The sequence below is a fragment of the Bombus affinis genome, chromosome 17 (assembly GCF_024516045.1).
Source record: "Bombus affinis isolate iyBomAffi1 chromosome 17, iyBomAffi1.2, whole genome shotgun sequence".
NCBI classification, from domain to species: Eukaryota; Metazoa; Arthropoda; class Insecta; order Hymenoptera; family Apidae; genus Bombus; species Bombus affinis.
This window is the reverse complement of record NC_066360.1, coordinates 1,734,677-1,754,082: the sequence shown is the minus strand read 5'-3', so window position 1 is coordinate 1,754,082 and position 19,406 is coordinate 1,734,677. Positions and strand designations below refer to the sequence as shown.

The following is a 19,406-nucleotide window of genomic DNA, read 5'->3' as shown; positions in this document are numbered from 1 at the left end:
AGATGTTAATTATTTTCAAAAATAATTCATAAAATTTACAAATTCAAATAATATATGAACATAATTTATCAGAAGATTTAATACTATTATTAACTAAGTATTATTTATTTATTTCCCATAATTTCATATCAATTTAATAACATCATTAAAAAAGTAACGATGAATAAATAGTATGTTTAAAAAAATGAAGGATGATTAAAAATCTCTTATAACATAATATACATACTGAAAATTAAAAAATTAAAAAATAATTTTATTATAGCTATAGATAAATGTTTTAATCCTGAAGTTGGCATCAATTCACACGTGCTTATGATTCGGTAGTACCAGTAGTACATGTTTAGGCTTACGTATCACATGTATTTCTAAGCTCATTTGTTACTTCTGAATCGTTTAATTCTATTGATTTCAACAAAATTATTTACGAAATTCCATAAAAATAAATAGAGATAATGGAAATATTAAATGAACCTGTTCGACAAGAATCAATGATGTAAGTAAATATAACCTTAAATTAGGTATTATAAGAAATAGATAAATTTCATAATTTGTTTTTATTATATTTATAAATTTTTAAAGGTGATCAGAATAAAATGTTTTGTAAAATGATGTAACTATTAAGTACTTGTTTTATTTCTAGTAAATAGAATAACATAACGTCAACAAATTATCTGGAATGCTACCGTATGTGATTAAAATTATGAATAATTACATTTTTAGATTATGTTGCATCTGCGGTATTGGTATTGAACCAAATCCAGCGAATATGTGTGTGGCATGTTTACGAACTCAAGTAGATGTCACCGAGAATATCCCAAAGCAAGCAACAATTTATTTTTGTAAAGGCTGCGAGAGGTAATATAATACAATTTATTTTCCTATTTGTTAACTTCTAAATGAGACGGTAGGAAAAATAAACATAAAGGAAATGATAAAATCTTTCTTATTCAAAATATTGGTTCATCTTTATTTTCTCAACAAAATTATGCAGCGGATATGAAAAGGATATGAAAATTGAAGTTGAGCTTTTAAAAATGTATTATAATTATTCTTATATTGTATATATTTACATTTATAGCCTATATTACTATAAAGTACTGCAGTAATAACATTGCTGTTGTGAACATTCTGTTTATTAAACCTTTTTATATATTTGTTCAATTATCTTTCTGAAATTTACAAGATAAGGAAAGTTTAATTGTTTTAGGTACCTACAGCCACCCGCAGAATGGATTCATGCGGCATTAGAATCCAGAGAGTTACTAACATTATGTTTAAAAAAGCTAAAAGGTCTGAATCGAGTGAAATTAATTGATGCTGGATTTGTGTGGACAGAACCACATTCTATGAGATTGAAGGTATTTATTATTTAATAGTTTTATTGTGAAAAAATCATTTTATTATTACACTGTATCTTTAGGTAAAACTAACAGTGCAAGCTGAAGTTATGGGTGGAACAGTCTTGCAACAAGTATTTATAGTTGAATATACAGTAAATCATCAAATGTGTAATGATTGTCATCGAACAGAAGCTAAAGATTATTGGCGTGCATTGGTAAGATTTATACAATGTGTAAAAGGTATATAGCATGGTCGTAAAACTGGAAAGAAGCTTTTGAGTGTTAAAACGCGTAATTTGCCCAAGTACTTTTAAAGGCGTTACAATATTGATTTAGCTATTTCAAAAATATGTGTTCTGGTCCGTGGTAACTAACAGGCTAATTTTTATCACTATAGTAATTCTTATTACGCAAAGAATGGCAAATACTTGGTGCCATATAGCTTTTATGGACGATTACGAGCAGAATATAATTTGAAAATAACTTTTACAACTCGAAATTTAAATTGCCTCTGAAAAGCAGCTGCTGCCCTAGGTGTGATGTCAATAAGTATACCTTCTTAGGTTTTAATTTACGACCACGCTTATATCGTTCTTACCTGATATACTTTAATTAGCCTTATATTAAGAGCATTGTAAATTTCACTTGTAGTAATAAAATTATTTTCTCTGTTTACAACTTACACTTTACAAAGGTACAAGTACGACAAAGAGCAACAAATAAAAAAACGTTTTATTATCTAGAGCAATTAATTTTGAAGTACAAAGCACATGAACAAACTTTGGGCATAAAACCTATTCATGGTAAGAACTCGCAATTATTTAAAAATATTATTAGATAAATTATCAAAGAGTTTAAAGTTTCTACTTACTAAATGTAATAATTTATTAAATTCATTGCGAACTTTTACAGAGGGTCTAGATTTCTTTTATGCAAATGAAGCGTCAGCACGTAAAATGGTTGATTTTCTTTCAAGCGTTATACCTTGTCGCTATGACCATTCTAAAAAACTGATATCACATGATATTCACAGCAATATCTACAATTATAAAATTACATACAGGTAAAGATCGTTTACATTGGTAAATTGATATAAAAATATTGGATATGAATGCTTTCATTATTCCTTATTATGTAATTAACCATTAGATTGCTTGTAGTTGATTGCTTGTAGTTATTTATACATTACAATTTTTTAAATACTTTTCTGCCCATTTTTTGCATCTAATACCAGATCGCTTTACGCCGCTTCGTTTTTTATATTCAATTCCTGTGTCTGTATATCTTCTTCTGTTTGCATAAAGAACTAATCTTTACCACAGTATCGTATGAATAACATGCCAATTCACCTACATGATTCCACCACTGCTTCTGTTCACTTGGTTTATGCAATGGAATCATTCATAATAACGATCCTCTAATTGTTTTGAACAATATGTAATTGTAATTTCTCTTATAGTGTGGAAATAGTTCCAATATCAAGAGATAGCATAGTATGTCTTCCAAGAAAACTAAGTCATCAACTTGGAGGGATAAATTCAATTTGTTTAGTATATAAAATTACAAATTTTGTACATTTAATAGATGTATCAACTGGCCAAAGTACGTGTAGTTCTCTAAAATTTGATGCTTATTTATCTAATTTCCAAAGTAAAATTTAATTCACAAAAAATACTATTTATTTATTTAGTTGCAGAATTAAGCGCTACACTTTACTGGAGACATACTTTCAACAGCATTTGTGACCCAAAGCAATTAATAGAATACACAGTAATGGATATTGAGCAAATAAAATTCAAGGATAGAAAATTTTTTCCTGGACAGGGAACTATTTCAAATAAGGTATCTATTATGTATCTAATTTTAATATTTTCTCTCAAATATAGTGTTCACAAGGGAAGGATTCTTTTCGATCAAAACTAAAATAGTATAAAATAACCAAATGGTTATGAAATTATATACGTACGTATGAACGTTAATACGAACGTATTAACAAAATTACGAACAAAATTTTAAAACGTCAAAGAAAACTTTCCTTTGTAATATTCCTTTCAATCGGTACAAATTTATATATCTTTGCTTACAGTCATATCTTTGTTTCTAGCATGTTATAGCAGATGTATGGGTAGTTAGAAGTTGCGATTTGGGACTGACTGAGAACTTAATTCATACACGCACTCACCTTGGCCATATATTAAAACCTGGTGATACTGTCCTAGGGTAAAAGAAAAGGATAAAAAAAAAATAAGGCGCTAAATAATAAATAATCTAATTGACAAAAATTAAAAGATGATTTTATATTTAGGTATGCTCTTAATGAGAGTAACATTAACGATGAGAATTTCGAAATGTTGAATAAAGACGTAGTACCAGACGTAATTTTAACCAAAAAAAATTATACACAAGATAGAGCAGCACGTCGCAGAATGAGAGATTGGAAATTAAAACATATGATACAAGATAAAGACAATATGGTCACAGATAATAAGTAAGTTGTATAATTTTCTATTTAAAAATAACTATTTACTTGGATATTTAAAACTAAGTATAAAGTAAAATTATATATTTCCGTTTACTTTTACATTGAAAAATTAAATTTATAATTATAACACTATTTTAGTGACTACTATGAGTTTTTGGAAGATCTTGAAGAAGATCCAGAAATGAGACAACACATAAATATTTACAAAGATTCTAGGAAATTAATTCCAGTTGATACTAATGAGTTATCTGATCCCAATTGCCCACAAATTACTCTTGAAGAAATGCTTGACGACCTCGCATTTGATGATATCGAAGTTCCCCATGTTTTGTAACAGTACTTTGTATACTATTAATTTGTTTTAACTTATCCTAATAGTGCTTCGCATGTTTAAAGTGTTCATCAGAATAGTTTAGACATAACTATAAATAACCCTAGGGGTTATAAAACATAAGAATATAAAATATAATAGTATTACGAAACAAATAAATTTAGTTTATTATTTTTAATATTTAATATTTACTAGTTATATAATATTTACTTGTTCAGTGTGTGTTTGCGCGCGCGCGTGTGTGTGTGTGTGTGTGTGTGTGTGTGTAAAGCATTAAAATGTTTATGTAGTCATGTTCTTCTCTATACTCCACTCGGTCAGGCCATGAGTCAGTAGAGGCAGAGATAGAGGTGGAGGTAAACATAAGGCGCATATGACGCCTACGAATACAAACCTAAACCTAACTTTTATCTTCTGCTTATAGTATGTATACATATGTATAAACGATAATTGGGAAAGTTTAAAGCTTCGTGTACAACTGCATGTGGGATATTCTAAGAAATGTCTATTGTAACTCAATTGAAAATCAATATCATCAATGTAAATATTGGGCTTTGGTTTTTGTTAATTTTTTCAATCGGACAGTCGCGAGATAGCCGGCAACACTTGCATAAAATAACAAGCAAATGAATAATTGATATTATCTTATGAAATAGAATAATTGTTATTATCGTGCGCATGCGATACCGGCGGCCGGCCGGCTTAAGAAAATAATAATACTTATTTTTAACTGAGTTATTACTTATAACAGACATTTCTTACAACCTCGCATATGCAGTTATCCACTAGTAACAGACTCGTGCGTGTATTATTACGACAACGTCTAGGGCCGGTATCGTCGGTGTTGGACTTTGAAATTTGACAACAACGTCAAAAAATGCCTTAATCTTTTCAAGACGGTTTGTATCTTCTCTTGGAAAGATATTCGCCAAAGTATAATGACAGATCCTCCTCTTTATTTAATAAATTTATAATTAAAGAACAATTTAATAAATTTATAAAATTAATAGTAATTCAAATTTTTGTTCTCAGTCATTTTTCTAATTATTAAAAAGATGCAAATACCGGAAAAAATTCATCAATGCTATCAAAGTTTTGAGTTTAATGCTCGTCTCATCAAAAGTTACATCGAAAACAATTTTTTACCTTCATTAATTCTTGCCTAACAATGCCGGATACGTTATTAATAAATTCTTTACAAAACCTTGGTTTATATTCTTCTGCACAGATTCCAATATTTAATGTTTGAATACAAGGTAAGCAATTGAAAAAGCTACGTGTAACAAATTTATAAGTAATCAACGAATGAAAGTGAAGAATTCTAGTAAAGTTTCTGAGGTTAACAGGAAAGGGAGTTGTGGATTTATGTTGTTCCATGCGTGTTAACACTTTGACCGCCACGTCGAAATCACATGTTTCGCCCAGGAACGCCACGGTGTTTTAATATAGGGCACCGTTAGATGCACTCACGATCAACGTGGCCGTCAAAGTGTTAATAATTCTTGGGGATGTGGTAGTAAATGTTTTATTCACATGGTGGTAGATTATATTTTATTCACAAAGACAATTATAGTCAAAGTTAATAAATATATAATAATATAAAATCATATAAGAATACAAGAGAGAATCGAAGACTTAAAATATGCAATATCGTAAAATCTGAAGTCCGTCTAAATCCAAAACGGAAGAACTATGTAATAACGAAATAAAATAATAAAATAGAAATATAAAATAGTTATTTTAAAACGACCTTCACATATTGAGCAGCATCAACTTCGTCACGGTTTTCCAAGTCTCTTATTAAAAGTTTAAAATTTTTTATTTTCTTTTCTTTGCGTGAATTCCTGTTATGAGCAGCTGCCATTCTACTTCTTTCATACGTTACTAACCTGAGGAAGCGATTCCAAGCTTCATCAGAAACAAAGTCTTCTCGAGTTATATGTTCTGTTTTAAAGCCAGTCATAAAACGAATTCTTTTAGGTGGTATTTTTTTGTTCAATGAATTTTTCCTAAAATTACATGGGAAAGAACAATTTAAAAATTGTATACTCTTACAGAGAATCACATACAATTTGTGATATCAACAAGATCGAAATTAATTTCTACAATCCTCTTTAGATCAGTCCAATCATGAACATCTGAACAATTATTACAAAGTGAATAATCTACCTTTCATTACCACTGTTTGGAACATTATTCATACTACTATTACTTTTTTCTCCAGTTAAACTATTACTTTTTTCTCCAGTTAAACTATTACTTTTTTCTCCAGTTAAACTATTACTTTTTTCTCCAGTTAAATTATTACTTTCTTCTCCAGTTAAATTATTACTTTCTTCTCCAGTTAAATTATTACTTTCTTCTCCAGTTAAATTATTACTTTCTTCTCCAGTTAAACAATCTTGTTCATTTGTGGCTTTAATACATGTATTAGAAACATCAATCACCATCTCAGATTTAGAACAGTCTTTATCAACGGGTCTTACAAACAGCTTTTCTGACCCTAAATCTTTTTCTTTTGATGTATCATCTATATTTGCAGAATTAATAATATTGGTCAATGCTCTTTTGTAAGATTCACCACTGTTAGATGAGGTGGAGTTTAGGTAATTATTTTGAAAAGGGTACATCTAGCTGATTTCAATGATCTTCAGATATGTTGTCAAGTTTAATATTCTGAATAACATTTTCCTATATTTATGTATAATCGCTGCTCAGTCTTAGTTTCCAAAATATTCGCGATAAACTTCAATGAAGTTTAGATTGTGAAATCTGCGAGGTATACCCTTCTCTGGATAATTACCGGATTTTTTAAAACTTATCCTTTGAGGAACCGCATCTGGACGTAGTCGTTTTCTACTTCTTAATTCATCAGAATCGTGGAATGACTTGTCATCAAAATGGTCGCTGCATATATATGAAGTTTTAAAGTTTGGAGTTGTCAATAAATTTATTGCGTCCATCCATTTCTTTCTTATTAATTCATTTTTAGGAAACCTATATATGTTTATAATAAGGATTACTTTATTCAATTTTGTGGCAAGAAATCATAAATACACTTACATGTGAAAGCTACGTTTAGCTTTGGAAATTGGAGTCGCTTCTGTTTTACATATCATGCATTTCTTAGTCATGCTGAAAATTATTTAACCCATATAACTTATGAAATAAATGCAAATACCACAGAGATGTGGACACAAAATAAATAACGACTTTCAGTTATGAATGCGCATGTGTTATTAGACAAGGACAAAGGAAGCCTGTTAACAGTATTCTCTTTCTATTCCTATATCACCTTTTCATTCCTATATTGCCTTTGTTCATCCACTTCTCTATCTTTATAATAGGTATATCTATGTAAACCCAAAAGATCAAAGGAGGCTCCAGCCACTAGTCACTGATATATATGTATGCATATCAGTGTTTCTAGCAATGATATCAATGACTCACGTGAATTTGTTCCTGAAGTCAATATCTGCCAGCTAATAACTGGAGTTCCTTGCGCTTATCACGTGCTTAGCACCACCAACAATCTACAGAAATTTACAGAATAGGTGTGACAGGAGGTATTCAATATTATTTCATGTCCTACATTTTGAGGATCATCCGACTCCCCACTACCATTTTCGTGTCGCATGCGACGTTATCGATTCGGTATTGTTGTGATTTAAATTAAAGCTAAATTTTCCTATGAAATTACAAATAAGGTAGCAATAACAGTCAACAGCCAATAATAACGCACACGCTGTCACGGACGCACAATTGTAGGTAAAATTTTTATAATTATCTTATAAATATCTCGGAAATTAAGCCGAGCAACAGTAACATGTACAGAACGAAGTTGTTTAGAATCACGCCCCCGACAACGTATTAAGATTATCGAAATCCAAAATGGCAGTTCTAATAATTACCGCTTAATTTTCCACGTAAAGTACAATAATATTCTCTCGAAACGTCTTTTTGTACCATGAAAAATAAGAAAGCAATTAAGGTGTCAGAGTTAAGCGGGGCACCCTATATATTATAAAATAATATCTAATAGTATAAATTTTTCTTTAACTGTAATAATAGTCATATATTTTTGTTCTAGTACTCTAGGAACTCATAACAATACAATCCTTATCGAATCTTTTGAAAAAATCTGCCGAATTTTTTCAATAATCGCACATTGTGGTAATAAAAAGCGAGATTTACAGCATGGTGATATATCAATATGATGAAATGCGTTTTACATACTCATTTCTTATTGAATGAAAATTGACCGATCTTTTGAATCGAATGATGTTTTTTACCGGAGGAATGAGAGCTCTTATCAATATATCACAACCTTTACGTTCTTACACGATGACTCATGTATCGACAATGAAGAAGTTAATTGTTTGTTTTCCTCAATTAACGAACAATGTTCAATTTAAGCGAGATACATTGTTTTCATATGAATTTAATTTGCAAATGTTTTACTATCTAAGGTAAGTTTCATTGCTAGTTATAAGGTCTATAATTTTACTCAATTTTTCTTTTGAATTATAAATAGTATAAACAGCAATTATACAGGCTGGGGCATATAAATTGGGATATCTACATATCTCCATTATCAATGGTCGTATGAAAAAGTTCCACAATTCAAAGTTATAGTGTTTCGAGGGAAACAGACAGGACTTAAAATTTTATTGGCATGATTGGCCCTCCATTGTTAGTTAATTAATTAATTAAATTCTATGTAAAGCGGTGCCGGATCTCTACCGATCCACCGGGAATTTTCCCAAACTCCCGATGGTCAGCCCACCCCTGGACATAGGCAATGGTATATAATGTTTTTTGTGAAAGTCATCTTTTTTAGTAAGATTTCAAGGCCATTATTACCTTTTTAGTGGAACCATACATTTTTTTTTTTTTTTTTTTTTTTTTTAAATACATTAATCCACCCATCTCGGCATTATCTATAAGGAAGTATCAATACTTATTTATGTTGGATCACAATTAATTTAGCAGATATTTTAACTTTAATTTGTCAAATTTAACGTATAAAAGATAAAGACAACGTAAACACAGGAATACCGTTCCGCGTCCTTCCAAGAAATGTTGTTACATTGTGTTCTTTTCCTCGTTTAACAGTTTAGTATGAAATTAACACTTAAAAGTAAAATACGAGATCCAGATGAGAGCAATCGGTTTGATGTACTATTACATCTTGAGCTGAATTTATATTGGCCCAGTAGCATTCCAGTTCGGTAATCCAAATCCATTTGTTTTCATTCCAGTACAGTGCCGTAATTCCAGTAAGCAACCCTGCACAACGACTGGTTCTAAAGTTTACTTTCGGCATTCCAGCGTTACCGAAATCGTTTAGACAGTTCAATATCCATTGCTGGTTGGAGCATAGTACAGTGTACATCAGTTTGTGTTTTTAATTAAAAATGGCGAAAAAATTAAACAAAAATCAAACTTCTAAGTTCGTTACTCTGTACAGAGAGCATGAGTGCTTGTGGGACATCGCGTCTAAAGATTATAAAAATAAGGCTATGCGTGAATCTGCCTTGAAAAAGATTTGCGAAGATATGCAAATGGAAGGTTTTGGCGTGGAAGATGTTAAAAATAAAATAAAGTCTATTCGATCTACTTATTACTTAGAATTAGACAAGATTAAAAGGTCAACTACATCTGGTGCTAGTGGCAATGTATATGAACCTAAAATGAAATGGTTTACAGAGCTGGATTCTTTTATAAAAAATGTGGTGGTCAAAAGAAAAACGCCCGTAAGTCAATTCTTAATAACCTTTGTTACTTATTATTTAAAAAAAAAAAAAAAAAAAAAAAAAAAGAAAGAAAGAAAGAAAAAATGTAGATATGTATTAATGGTATCATGTTGTTCTGCCATGGAAGTTTCCCGTCATCGCCAAGTAATTTGTAAACTGAGATCTTTCTTCTCCGACAGGCAAAGTAGAATTATTATTGTCCCGACGAGTGATATTCTCAAAAGGATTAATTCGATATCTCCAATCACCATGAACGAAAATAGAGTTAATGGTATCATGTTTCCGGCATGTTTATATATTACTACATAACCTGTGGTAATATATGAGCTTGTATTTTTTCATAGCCAGTTGCAGAAGGCACGATCATGTAAACAGGTCTCTGCGCTTGCTAGGGAAAACCGTCCGAGAATCGAGTCATGAAAAATCAACATGGAAAACAATAAAGTTCTCGTTCTTGCGAGATAGACAGAGATGAGCAGAGTGTCTCTGTATCAGTCTAAGATATTCGTAGCATGTCATTCATACGTAGAACGAGAATCTTCATCCGTTCTATGTCGATTTCTCACAACTAGTCAACTTTCGAACGTATCTCCTCGGGCTTCGGTATATGAGTATCGAGACCTGTTTATATGATCGTATGTAGGTGAAACAATGATTGCGATCAACTAATGTTATCAACCCAACGCTGTTCTCTTTTCTTTGTAATTGAAATTTAAGCTTCCATATTGTTTAAAGCCGATCATTTTTACACGTTTTCCATCGATGGCTTCATGGCACGAAGGGAAATTTCACCTCAGGAAATATTTCCTCGACTTATTCGATTTTCATTTTTAATTAAAAAGAAACAAAAGAAATTAAAAATTGTATTTTCAGGACAATAATGACAGTACCCAGTCTGAATCGGAAAATAATGTTACTGCAGCCCCTACTATATGTTCTGAAATAGAATCATCTAAAACGAAATCAAAAAAGAATAAAATGTCACGGCTGTCTTCAATAGTTAGTAGCGCGAAATTGCTACAAAATGACATATGCAGAGTAGAAGAAGAAGATGAATTCGATGTCTTCGGAAAGCACGTCGCAAAACAATTACGAAAACTTTCAACTGAACAAGGTATCGTAGCTCAAGAAGAAATTCAAAGCGTGATAACGAAATATCGATTAAATGATCTGCGTTATTTCAATGATTAATAATAATCAGATTAAACTAACTTAATTTAATGCTCTATATATTTCGCGCCAGACCACTGGTACAAATTTTTATGTAGAGGATTTAGATATCCGGAAGAAATGACTGAGGTTTTTATAATTACTTCCAGCGGTCAGGGAAGATAGTGTGACTTCTAATATTAATTTTGTTAATCACTTTGTGTTGTTACGTTAAATGTTACTTGAGATTAAGGATAATAATTCTTCAAACTTTATATTCTATAAACTTTATATTATGTTTCATATATCGTTTTATCAGTTTTTTTTTTCTTTTCTTCTTCTTCTTCTTCTTCTTCTTCTTCTTCTTTTTTTTTCTTTTTTTTTTTTTTTTTTGTGCGTGTAAATCCATTATCACTTTCAATTTACCACTTTCAGCGGTTCAAAAAAGACTGAAACAACATAGACATCGAACGATTTTCAATTAAACCAATGGTATGCAATCGCTGAATCCATCGACTGAATTAGTCCAAATATTATATCCGATCTGTTTGAATGACAATCGGTCAATGTCTATGTTATTCTAGTCGTTTTCGTGCCGCTGAAAGTGGTAAACTGTAGTGACAATGGATTCACACGGAGCCATGAATACCGAGCCATTTAGAGTGCAGACGATTCCAGTAACGCTGAAATGTCATGTTCTCGATCGATGAGGATTTGAAAAGTACCAACTTTCGATCCAGTCGTTGAACTAGATCGCTTACTGGAATGACTACATTGTACTGGAATGAAAACGCTGTTTACATTACTCCGGTTAAGATTCATCGCTGGATTAGAACAATGGACTGGAATGCTATTTGACTAGTATAAACCCAGTTTTATACAAGTCCGTACTATGGCTGTGACAGCTCGAGCCCGTACGGCAAACAGAAAAAATATCAGAGACTACCAAATGTGTCCGGAATACATCCGGACCACGGATGACGAATGGACACAACACTGATAATGTATAAACTGTTACATTTAAAACTATGGTGATCGATTCGGGCACGGGGCTCGGCAGGGACACAGAACAGACATAGTTCATAGTCGATTGTGTATAAATGGACTTTTAATCTTCACATGTTTGCTAACCATAACGATAACCAGTATAAATATTCACGCGATTCTTCATTATTCATTGTTATCTACATTAAAAACGGTACTTTAAATACGGTACTTATTGTTAGTCAAATAATATTAATACGTTTACGTTTTCTTTACACCTGTTTGTTTACAATATAAAATGTATACATGTTAGAAAAGTTTAAAAAACGAATTAAAATTTCAAGGGTTAACTTGTTTAAATATTTGTTCAAGCAATAGATTAATTTTAGATAAAATGGAACATCAAGATCAAACATCAATTGATTTTGATTGATGCTTTATGTTTAAAATAATGATGTATTTAAGTCCGCTTAAGAGAAAGTAATCGATCAGCCAGAAGAATCTGATTCCTATCTTATCACAAATCAACATGAAGATAGCATTTGATGATATTGACAGTTGTTATTACTATGAACCATACGCAGAAAGATTGATACGTTAAAGAGTCTAAATGAAATAATCTAATCACATTTTTCAGAGTGTTCTGTGATACAAGTAGATATCATTTTATAATCTTACATCTTTTCGCATAAAATAAAGTAACTCATATACAAACAAACAAAGAATACTTTACGAGATAAAATCCACATACTGCCACGATAATGTTGTATTGTATTGTATTGTAATGTATTGTATCGATCGTCTCTGACTTGTCAAAAATAGATTAAAATGCCGAGCGTAAGTATTCAAACTAAATTAAATTAAATACAATATAGTGTGCAAGACTCTTCTTCTTTTTCTCCGTTTAAATTCCAATTGTTTCACAATCTTAGAATGTTATTCTACAAGCATTGGGAAATAGGCATGCCAAGGAGATGGCAATTACGATATTTATCAATGGGGAAAAAATCACTGAAACAAGATAAAGAAAACTGAAAACGATTGAAAATATATCGAACTGAACGCAGTGTTTAGTTAAACGTTCGTAGAACACAACAGTAATGTGGTTTCAACAATTAATTTTGAGTATATTAGTTTTAAGTATAGATGGTCTCGTCCGACATCCAGAAGGTAGGGTTAAATCAATTTTGGTTAATTAAGTTCAACATTTTATTTCCCTACTAAATAATAAATAACAAATTAAAATAATATTTTAGCCGTGAATAGGAATTGAATTTCTTTTAATTGAATTTAAACAAAAGTAATTTAAGATGCTAACATTAATCTATTTATTATTTCTTATTTGCAAATGAAATTTTATTTTTTATTTGGCTTTAATCGAAAAATGAATGATAATATACAAATAATTATCATTTATCTATCTATTTCATTTTGATGTATTCATGAAATAGCTAACGGACATTATCAAAAATTGTAACTTACAGTAATTTCTCCGATTGAAATGTTATATTTGTGTAATAAATAACTAAAATAAATAAAAATCATAAATAAAAGATAACACTTCATTTGTAAATAACAATTAATTTCATTATTCTAAACAATATATTTAAACTTACCCAAGTAACAAATAATTTATTTACGTTTTTTAATTGAGCTCTCTATTTAAATAATTATTTCGTTGAAAATTTATTCAACATAATACTCAACATTGGCTAAGTATACTTTAAATAATAGAAGTGCTTTTATTTTTCAATGAAAATAATAATGTTTACTATTTAAGAGATGCCTGATAGATACTCTCGAGATATGTTATCAGCATCGTCATTTTGGATAATTTTTTTCTGTACGTATAACGGCTAGTCGGTTTTAGTTTTCAAGTTATACACAAAAGTGTGTTTGGTGTCGTATACGCCGCGTGAAAACGTCGATTTATTACCTCCTCGTGAATTCTAGCGGGATTTTTTTTTTTTTAAATATCTTCATAGTGACGTATAAAAAATGAAAAAGCGAAAAAAAAAATAAAAAAAAAAGAAAGATATAATAAAAAATTCCAGTCACTGAATTCCAAATGTAAACGGGGTGATGTTAAACGTACTTTTGTGTACAATTTGAGAACTAGAACTGAACATCCTGTGACAGGACCTTCGCATATCCTTTACGCGCTCACCTACAGAAAAATTAATAACATCAGACCAGGCCCCCTTCGAAGTCGTTCTACTTTTATTTGAAACATTTTTTTATATAATTAATTGTATCAATAATATTTCAGCTTAAACTTTAAACTTAGATGAATCATCCTGTCGTATGTATATGAAAAAATTGTTCAGGATGATGATCTTGATAACATATTTCAACGGTATCGGCATCGGTAAAGCGGTAATTATTCAGCAATTCGACCCAATTTTCTTCTGCTAATTGAAATTAAAAGAGAATAAACTTCCTTTCGATTGTTCAATAAAAACAATATATATCGTAATTATTTATAATACTTCTCTATATAATAAAATAAAGAATAACGAACTGATTCATCAACAGATATAGATGTGAATTCGTTTTCAAATGAAATTGAATTATGGACCAAGTTGGACTATGAGGGAGAATTGTTCAACGATATGATAAAATCCTTGAAAATTCCTACAGAACTTCAGAATTCTGATTGGAGATCTTTTACAGCAAATTCCGATACTAAGATATGTACAATATGTCGAGGAATTTTAAAAACGTTTTTCAATTTACGACGTAAAGGAATGTCAGAAGAAGATATAAAAGATAAAATAGTAAAATTATGTGTACTGTTCAATATCCAAACCGAAAGAGTTTGTAGAGGAGTTGTTGAATTGAACTTGGTAGGTAATATGTACATATTTAATTATTAGATTTATCAAAATATTTGAGAATTAATGTACAAATTATTTTAATATTCTATTATTTTTATAGCCTATTGTTCTGTACATAATAGATTCGAAATCAAATTTAACAGCAAACACAGTTTGTGGCGTTGTTCTAGAATCAAAATCGTGTCCTTTAAGCGATCCTGAATTTGATTGGAATATTCATATTGATAACAATTCTAATGCAATAATTACTGATAATGAAACACAAAAGCAAATAAAAATTTTACAAATAACAGACCTACATTATGATCCTCTTTATGAACCATATGGCAATTCAATATGTAGAGAACCAGTTTGTTGTCGAAAAGGACAAAATGAACCTAACATGACTCAATTTGCTGGCTTTTGGGGAGATTATAACTCCTGTGATACCCCATGGCATGCGATCACTGATGCCTTAAATCATATAAAAGATACACATCAGGTAATCTCTAATGTAACTAATTTAGTATAGAAAAAAGGAACAAAATCCAGCTAATGTCTGATTAATGTATACTTCATTTGATATTCATAAGATATTTAACTAAAATAAATATAATCTTAAAATCTTGCCTTTATTTTCTCTTCTGCTTCGGTTCAAATCTAAATTAGTTATTGTAGATAACTATGCATAGTAAAATTTATACAAAAAATGAATTTTTAATTTTAATTTTAAATCAAATTTAATTTAATTCCCAGGATATAGATTTTATATATTTTACTGGTGATATTATAGACCATGGAGTATGGGAAACTTCAAAGGAAGGAAATGTACAAAGTCTTGTAAAAATTTATGAATATATTCATGATACTTTTAATGATACTATAATATATCCAATATTTGGAAATCATGAATCAAATCCTTTAAATCAGTAAGTTTATTGAAATTTCCAATGAAATTCACTACCATACATAAAGAATATTTAATAACACTTGTATATAAATTTATCAGATTAGATAAATGATTCTATGTAAAATAAACTCACTCTATTCTAAAAGATAAAAAAAAAAAAAAAAAAAAGAATTTACATTCGTTCAGTCAACGAAACTTTATTTATTCCGTTTCAAAATAAGATATGTTTTTACGAAATTATATATTACGAAAATATTTTAGATCTGTAAATGAATATTGTTTTAGTTATAAATGACGATTTTCTGAATTATATGTAGGTTCGCACCAAAAAATATAACGCAAGACAATTTAACTACAAATTGGCTTTATAAATTAATGGCAGACCTATGGATTGTATATGGATGGTTACCAGAACATACTCGTTCTACTATACTTCAAGGAGGATATTACACTGTTGTCCCAAAAAGAGGATTTAGAATTATAGCTTTAAATAGCAATGTGTGTTATTCTTACAATTGGTATGTGAAATGAATACTATGCTATAATTGTATAAATTTCATTATACAGTTAGTATGTTACTATCAGAAGTAAATTTTCCAAAGAAAAATAGTAATATATGTATCAAAATCATATTCTATTTTATAACTTATTTTGTGATTTACTTTCCTCCTATTTCTTTCAATTATTTTATTATACAGGTGGCTTTGGTATAATCCGCAAGATCCTGATAATCAACTACATTGGCTTGCAACTATTCTTTCTGAAGCAGAGAGGAATGATGAATTTGTACATGTTTTATCCCATATACCCTCTAATAGTAATAGCTGTTTTAAAACGTGGAAACGAGAATATTTAAGAATAATTGATAGATTTTCCCATATAATTAAAGCTGAATTCAATGGGCATACTCATAATGATGAAATAGCAATATTTTATAATTCTGATATGAAAGCAAAAAATGTTGCCTGGAATGGTGGTAGTATAACAGCTTATTCGAAATTGAATCCGAATTATAAAATATATATAGTAAATTGCAGTAATTATGTAAGTTGTTCTTTCTTTCGTTTATAATATGATAAAAAATTAACTGAATTATAAAAATGTATAAATAACTTTCTTTATTTTAATTTAGGGTAAAAATAATAGCAAATAAACGCTCAAATTTCTTTTCTTACAGGAGGTAGCTGATTACCAAAATTGGATGTATGATCTCAGTTCTGCCAATAAAAATATCCATGTAAGACCAACCTGGTATAAATCATATTCTTTTAAAACAGAATATGACCTTCCAGATTTGTCTGTTAAATCCTTAAATAATTGGCTCTCTACAGCAGCAAAGAATGAAACACTATTAAATAAGTATTACAAGTATGTTAGAACTATAATAAAAGTTATATCGTTCAATATTATTCTATTATTGTACATTATATAGTGGTTCGTTATATGTGTATAGTAAGAATTCATTTTGTTCATTGTAGGAACTTTTACAAACATGCAGGACCTAAATTACAAGAAACTTGTGATATAAACTGTAAGAAACAGTATTTATGTCGTATAATTGTTCATTCAGAAACTGAACTATGTAATAATATTTTAAAGAATTGAAATTAAAATTGAAATAAAAAATCAAATTTTCCTATATTGTAAGTTTAATATATTTGTAATATGAATTTTACCTAATTAAAATTTACAAATTCTTCCGCTCAGTATTAATGAGCTTCATTTGCCGCCTTACAAATCTACCCATTTTGCTATTGATCTATCAAAAACTTTTTCTGATGGAATTTTATCAAACACATGAATCTAAAAGTACAATGATCGAGTTAATATATAATATTTAATTAAAAGACAATGTTTTAATTACCTGTTTTCTAACATAAATTAGAAGTTTTTCTAGATGCTCTGGATTGTTACATTCTAAGCAAAAGAACCTTCTCCATAATGCACTAGCTAATACCTTGTCATCTGACATGATTCCTTCGTCATAACCAACTATAGCTGCATTAAATTGATATGATAATTCTGCTACTTGTTTCTTTTTTGTTCTTGGAGTCATTGGCTAGTGATAAAAAAATTGTAAGTATTTTACATTATGAACTGATTAGTGGAAGTTAAATTTAATAAAATAAAAATGATACTAGAGGTACAAAACTTCTATATAAAAAAAATAAATTAGGGTAAATTAGAACTAGATAACAACGCGCAATTTATTGATTACTCACGCCAAGTAATTCTGCTCTTATAAGAACATCATGCCACATGGCCTCGACCATTTTGCTTATAACTAATTTGCCCTTCTCCCCTTCAGCCATGAAACGTACCATTAACATCCAAACATGTAATTCTGTGACTAAGAACCAAGAGAAAAATGTATCTGGCATATTGAAACCTAATAAATAAAAATAATGATTGAATAATTACAAAATTAATTCACTTAACGAAATCACATTAAATGGAATTAATAAGAAATTAAGGGCAATAACATACCTTTGTAAAATATCGAATAATTGAGTCCATCAGGAATGTCACCATACAAATCATAACCCAATTCATTTAAATGCTAAAATACAAAGAAATATAAATAATTATTATATCATTACGAATATTACGAATATATAGATATTATATTTGGAGACATTAAAATTACAATGAATGATCATACTCACAGTTTTTTTCTTAAAAAGATCAAGCTTATGTGACAATGTTTTAATTATTCCAATTTGACTTATTGGTTTAATTAAACTCTTAGATGTATGTACATTCTTATAAAAATGACAAGATTGAGGTTTGATTAAAAAGTTGATGCCATTATTATCAACCAGCTTGCATTCTGTGATATATTTTAATGTCAACGCTAATGGTATCTTCTATCATAAATATTTCATATCATCCATCAAATCAAGAAAGAATAATTTAATTAGATACCATAAATATAAAATTATAACAGTTACATTCAGTATTTATATTTTCACAAGACTGAATAAAAATAATACAACTAATAAATAAATGAAAGGGCATAAGATTATAAAATATATTTAAACGTATATATACATATAAAAATGCTCCGTATGTTATTAAAATTTATATATAATTATAGACTTACGTAAAGTATTATAGATTACTAAATAGATCATAATCGATTATGTAGACACAAATACTATTACTATGAATATAAAATTAAATCAATAAATAAAAGTCACAATATTTCATATATAAAAAAGCAAAAATTGTCAATAATCAGAGAGATTATTTATAATATGATAAATTAAAATTACTTATTATTTTTAAATATTTGAGGTTAAATTAACATCTCTTTATCATAAATGCAAATATACCTTTTTGAAAGTAAACGTTCTTACACAGTGCATCATTCTGCTATATATATTTAAAATTTTTCACACTATATAAAAGACATTTAACCTTTTACTTTTTAAATGAGAAACTAAATTATAACCCCTGTCTTTTTTTCAAATACAGAGGCATTTTTCTCCATATGCTCCTGAATACAAAGCGCGGCAAAGTTCGAAACAATCGCATTTCTTATGATTTTATTAAAAATGTTTTTTAAGAGGTAAACTTGTCTAGTTCGGACATTTAGAAATTATTAACCATTAAATACTTACTATACGTTAAAAATT

At 29.3% G+C, this 19,406-nt stretch overlaps 5 protein-coding genes and 1 long non-coding RNA gene across 16 annotated transcripts; 3 read left to right on the top strand and 3 right to left on the bottom strand.

Annotated features, from left to right (window-relative positions):
* The first annotated feature begins 309 nt into the window (after nucleotides 1–309).
* LOC126926321 (60S ribosomal export protein NMD3) lies at nucleotides 310–4,312 on the top strand. Its single transcript, XM_050742607.1, has 11 exons — nucleotides 310–493; nucleotides 721–855; nucleotides 1,208–1,358; nucleotides 1,421–1,555; nucleotides 2,035–2,143; nucleotides 2,253–2,403; nucleotides 2,800–2,942; nucleotides 3,031–3,182; nucleotides 3,445–3,560; nucleotides 3,646–3,828; nucleotides 3,961–4,312. Exons 1-11 carry the CDS (start codon nucleotides 453–455, stop codon nucleotides 4,154–4,156), a joined length of 1,512 nt encoding a protein of 503 aa, XP_050598564.1. The 5' UTR covers nucleotides 310–452; the 3' UTR covers nucleotides 4,157–4,312.
* A 1,375-nt stretch (nucleotides 4,313–5,687) lies between these two features.
* LOC126926322 (uncharacterized) lies at nucleotides 5,688–7,985 on the bottom strand. 2 transcript variants are annotated; one of them, XM_050742608.1, is made up of 6 exons: nucleotides 7,604–7,985; nucleotides 7,449–7,506; nucleotides 7,217–7,288; nucleotides 6,957–7,150; nucleotides 6,323–6,683; nucleotides 5,688–6,162 (listed from the first exon to the last, which is right to left on the bottom strand). In XM_050742608.1, exons 2-6 carry the CDS (start codon nucleotides 7,475–7,477, stop codon nucleotides 5,889–5,891), a joined length of 930 nt encoding a protein of 309 aa, XP_050598565.1. In that variant the 5' UTR covers nucleotides 7,478–7,506; nucleotides 7,604–7,985; the 3' UTR covers nucleotides 5,688–5,888. The 2 variants fall into 2 exon arrangements, with proteins under 2 accessions (XP_050598565.1, XP_050598566.1); XM_050742609.1 differs by lacking the exon at nucleotides 7,449–7,506.
* Nucleotides 7,986–8,100: 115 nt separating this feature from the next.
* On the top strand, nucleotides 8,101–11,695 carry LOC126926324 (uncharacterized). 6 transcript variants are annotated; one of them, XM_050742618.1, is made up of 6 exons: nucleotides 8,101–8,622; nucleotides 8,708–8,957; nucleotides 9,415–9,909; nucleotides 10,783–11,023; nucleotides 11,494–11,550; nucleotides 11,643–11,695. In XM_050742618.1, the coding sequence occupies exons 3-5, from the start codon at nucleotides 9,571–9,573 to the stop codon at nucleotides 11,541–11,543; spliced, it is 630 nt and encodes a 209-aa protein (XP_050598575.1). In that variant the 5' UTR covers nucleotides 8,101–8,622; nucleotides 8,708–8,957; nucleotides 9,415–9,570; the 3' UTR covers nucleotides 11,544–11,550; nucleotides 11,643–11,695. The 6 variants fall into 6 exon arrangements, with proteins under 6 accessions (XP_050598575.1, XP_050598574.1, XP_050598577.1 ...); XM_050742617.1 differs by having other exon boundaries at nucleotides 11,494–11,695; XM_050742620.1 differs by lacking the exons at nucleotides 11,494–11,550; nucleotides 11,643–11,695 and having other exon boundaries at nucleotides 9,415–9,524; nucleotides 9,624–9,909; nucleotides 10,783–11,130.
* LOC126926325 (uncharacterized) lies at nucleotides 8,637–9,340 on the bottom strand. The gene is made up of 2 exons (XR_007714488.1): nucleotides 9,212–9,340; nucleotides 8,637–9,093 (listed from the first exon to the last, which is right to left on the bottom strand). It is a non-coding gene; the product is annotated as an uncharacterized LOC126926325 (long non-coding RNA).
* Nucleotides 11,696–11,832: 137 nt separating the features above from the next.
* On the top strand, nucleotides 11,833–17,409 carry LOC126926320 (sphingomyelin phosphodiesterase 1-like). 2 transcript variants are annotated; one of them, XM_050742606.1, is made up of 10 exons: nucleotides 11,833–12,879; nucleotides 12,975–13,212; nucleotides 14,312–14,418; nucleotides 14,578–14,888; nucleotides 14,980–15,360; nucleotides 15,615–15,787; nucleotides 16,086–16,286; nucleotides 16,467–16,812; nucleotides 16,946–17,136; nucleotides 17,247–17,409. In XM_050742606.1, the coding sequence occupies exons 4-10, from the start codon at nucleotides 14,655–14,657 to the stop codon at nucleotides 17,371–17,373; spliced, it is 1,653 nt and encodes a 550-aa protein (XP_050598563.1). In that variant the 5' UTR covers nucleotides 11,833–12,879; nucleotides 12,975–13,212; nucleotides 14,312–14,418; nucleotides 14,578–14,654; the 3' UTR covers nucleotides 17,374–17,409. The 2 variants fall into 2 exon arrangements, with proteins under 2 accessions (XP_050598563.1, XP_050598562.1); XM_050742605.1 differs by lacking the exon at nucleotides 14,312–14,418.
* Nucleotides 16,861–19,288, bottom strand: LOC126926323 (ubiquinol-cytochrome-c reductase complex assembly factor 1). Of its 4 annotated transcripts, XR_007714487.1 has the most exons (7): nucleotides 19,104–19,287; nucleotides 18,435–18,635; nucleotides 18,256–18,328; nucleotides 17,991–18,157; nucleotides 17,633–17,827; nucleotides 17,445–17,571; nucleotides 16,861–17,297 (listed from the first exon to the last, which is right to left on the bottom strand). XR_007714487.1 is itself a non-coding variant. In XM_050742612.1 (6 exons), the coding sequence occupies exons 1-6, from the start codon at nucleotides 19,137–19,139 to the stop codon at nucleotides 17,500–17,502; spliced, it is 741 nt and encodes a 246-aa protein (XP_050598569.1). In that variant the 5' UTR covers nucleotides 19,140–19,288; the 3' UTR covers nucleotides 17,400–17,499. The 4 variants fall into 4 exon arrangements, 3 of the variants coding, with proteins under 3 accessions (XP_050598569.1, XP_050598568.1, XP_050598570.1); XM_050742612.1 differs by lacking the exon at nucleotides 16,861–17,297 and having other exon boundaries at nucleotides 17,400–17,571; nucleotides 18,435–18,632; nucleotides 19,104–19,288; XM_050742611.1 differs by lacking the exon at nucleotides 16,861–17,297 and having other exon boundaries at nucleotides 17,400–17,571.
* Between the last annotated feature and the right edge of the window lie 118 nt (nucleotides 19,289–19,406).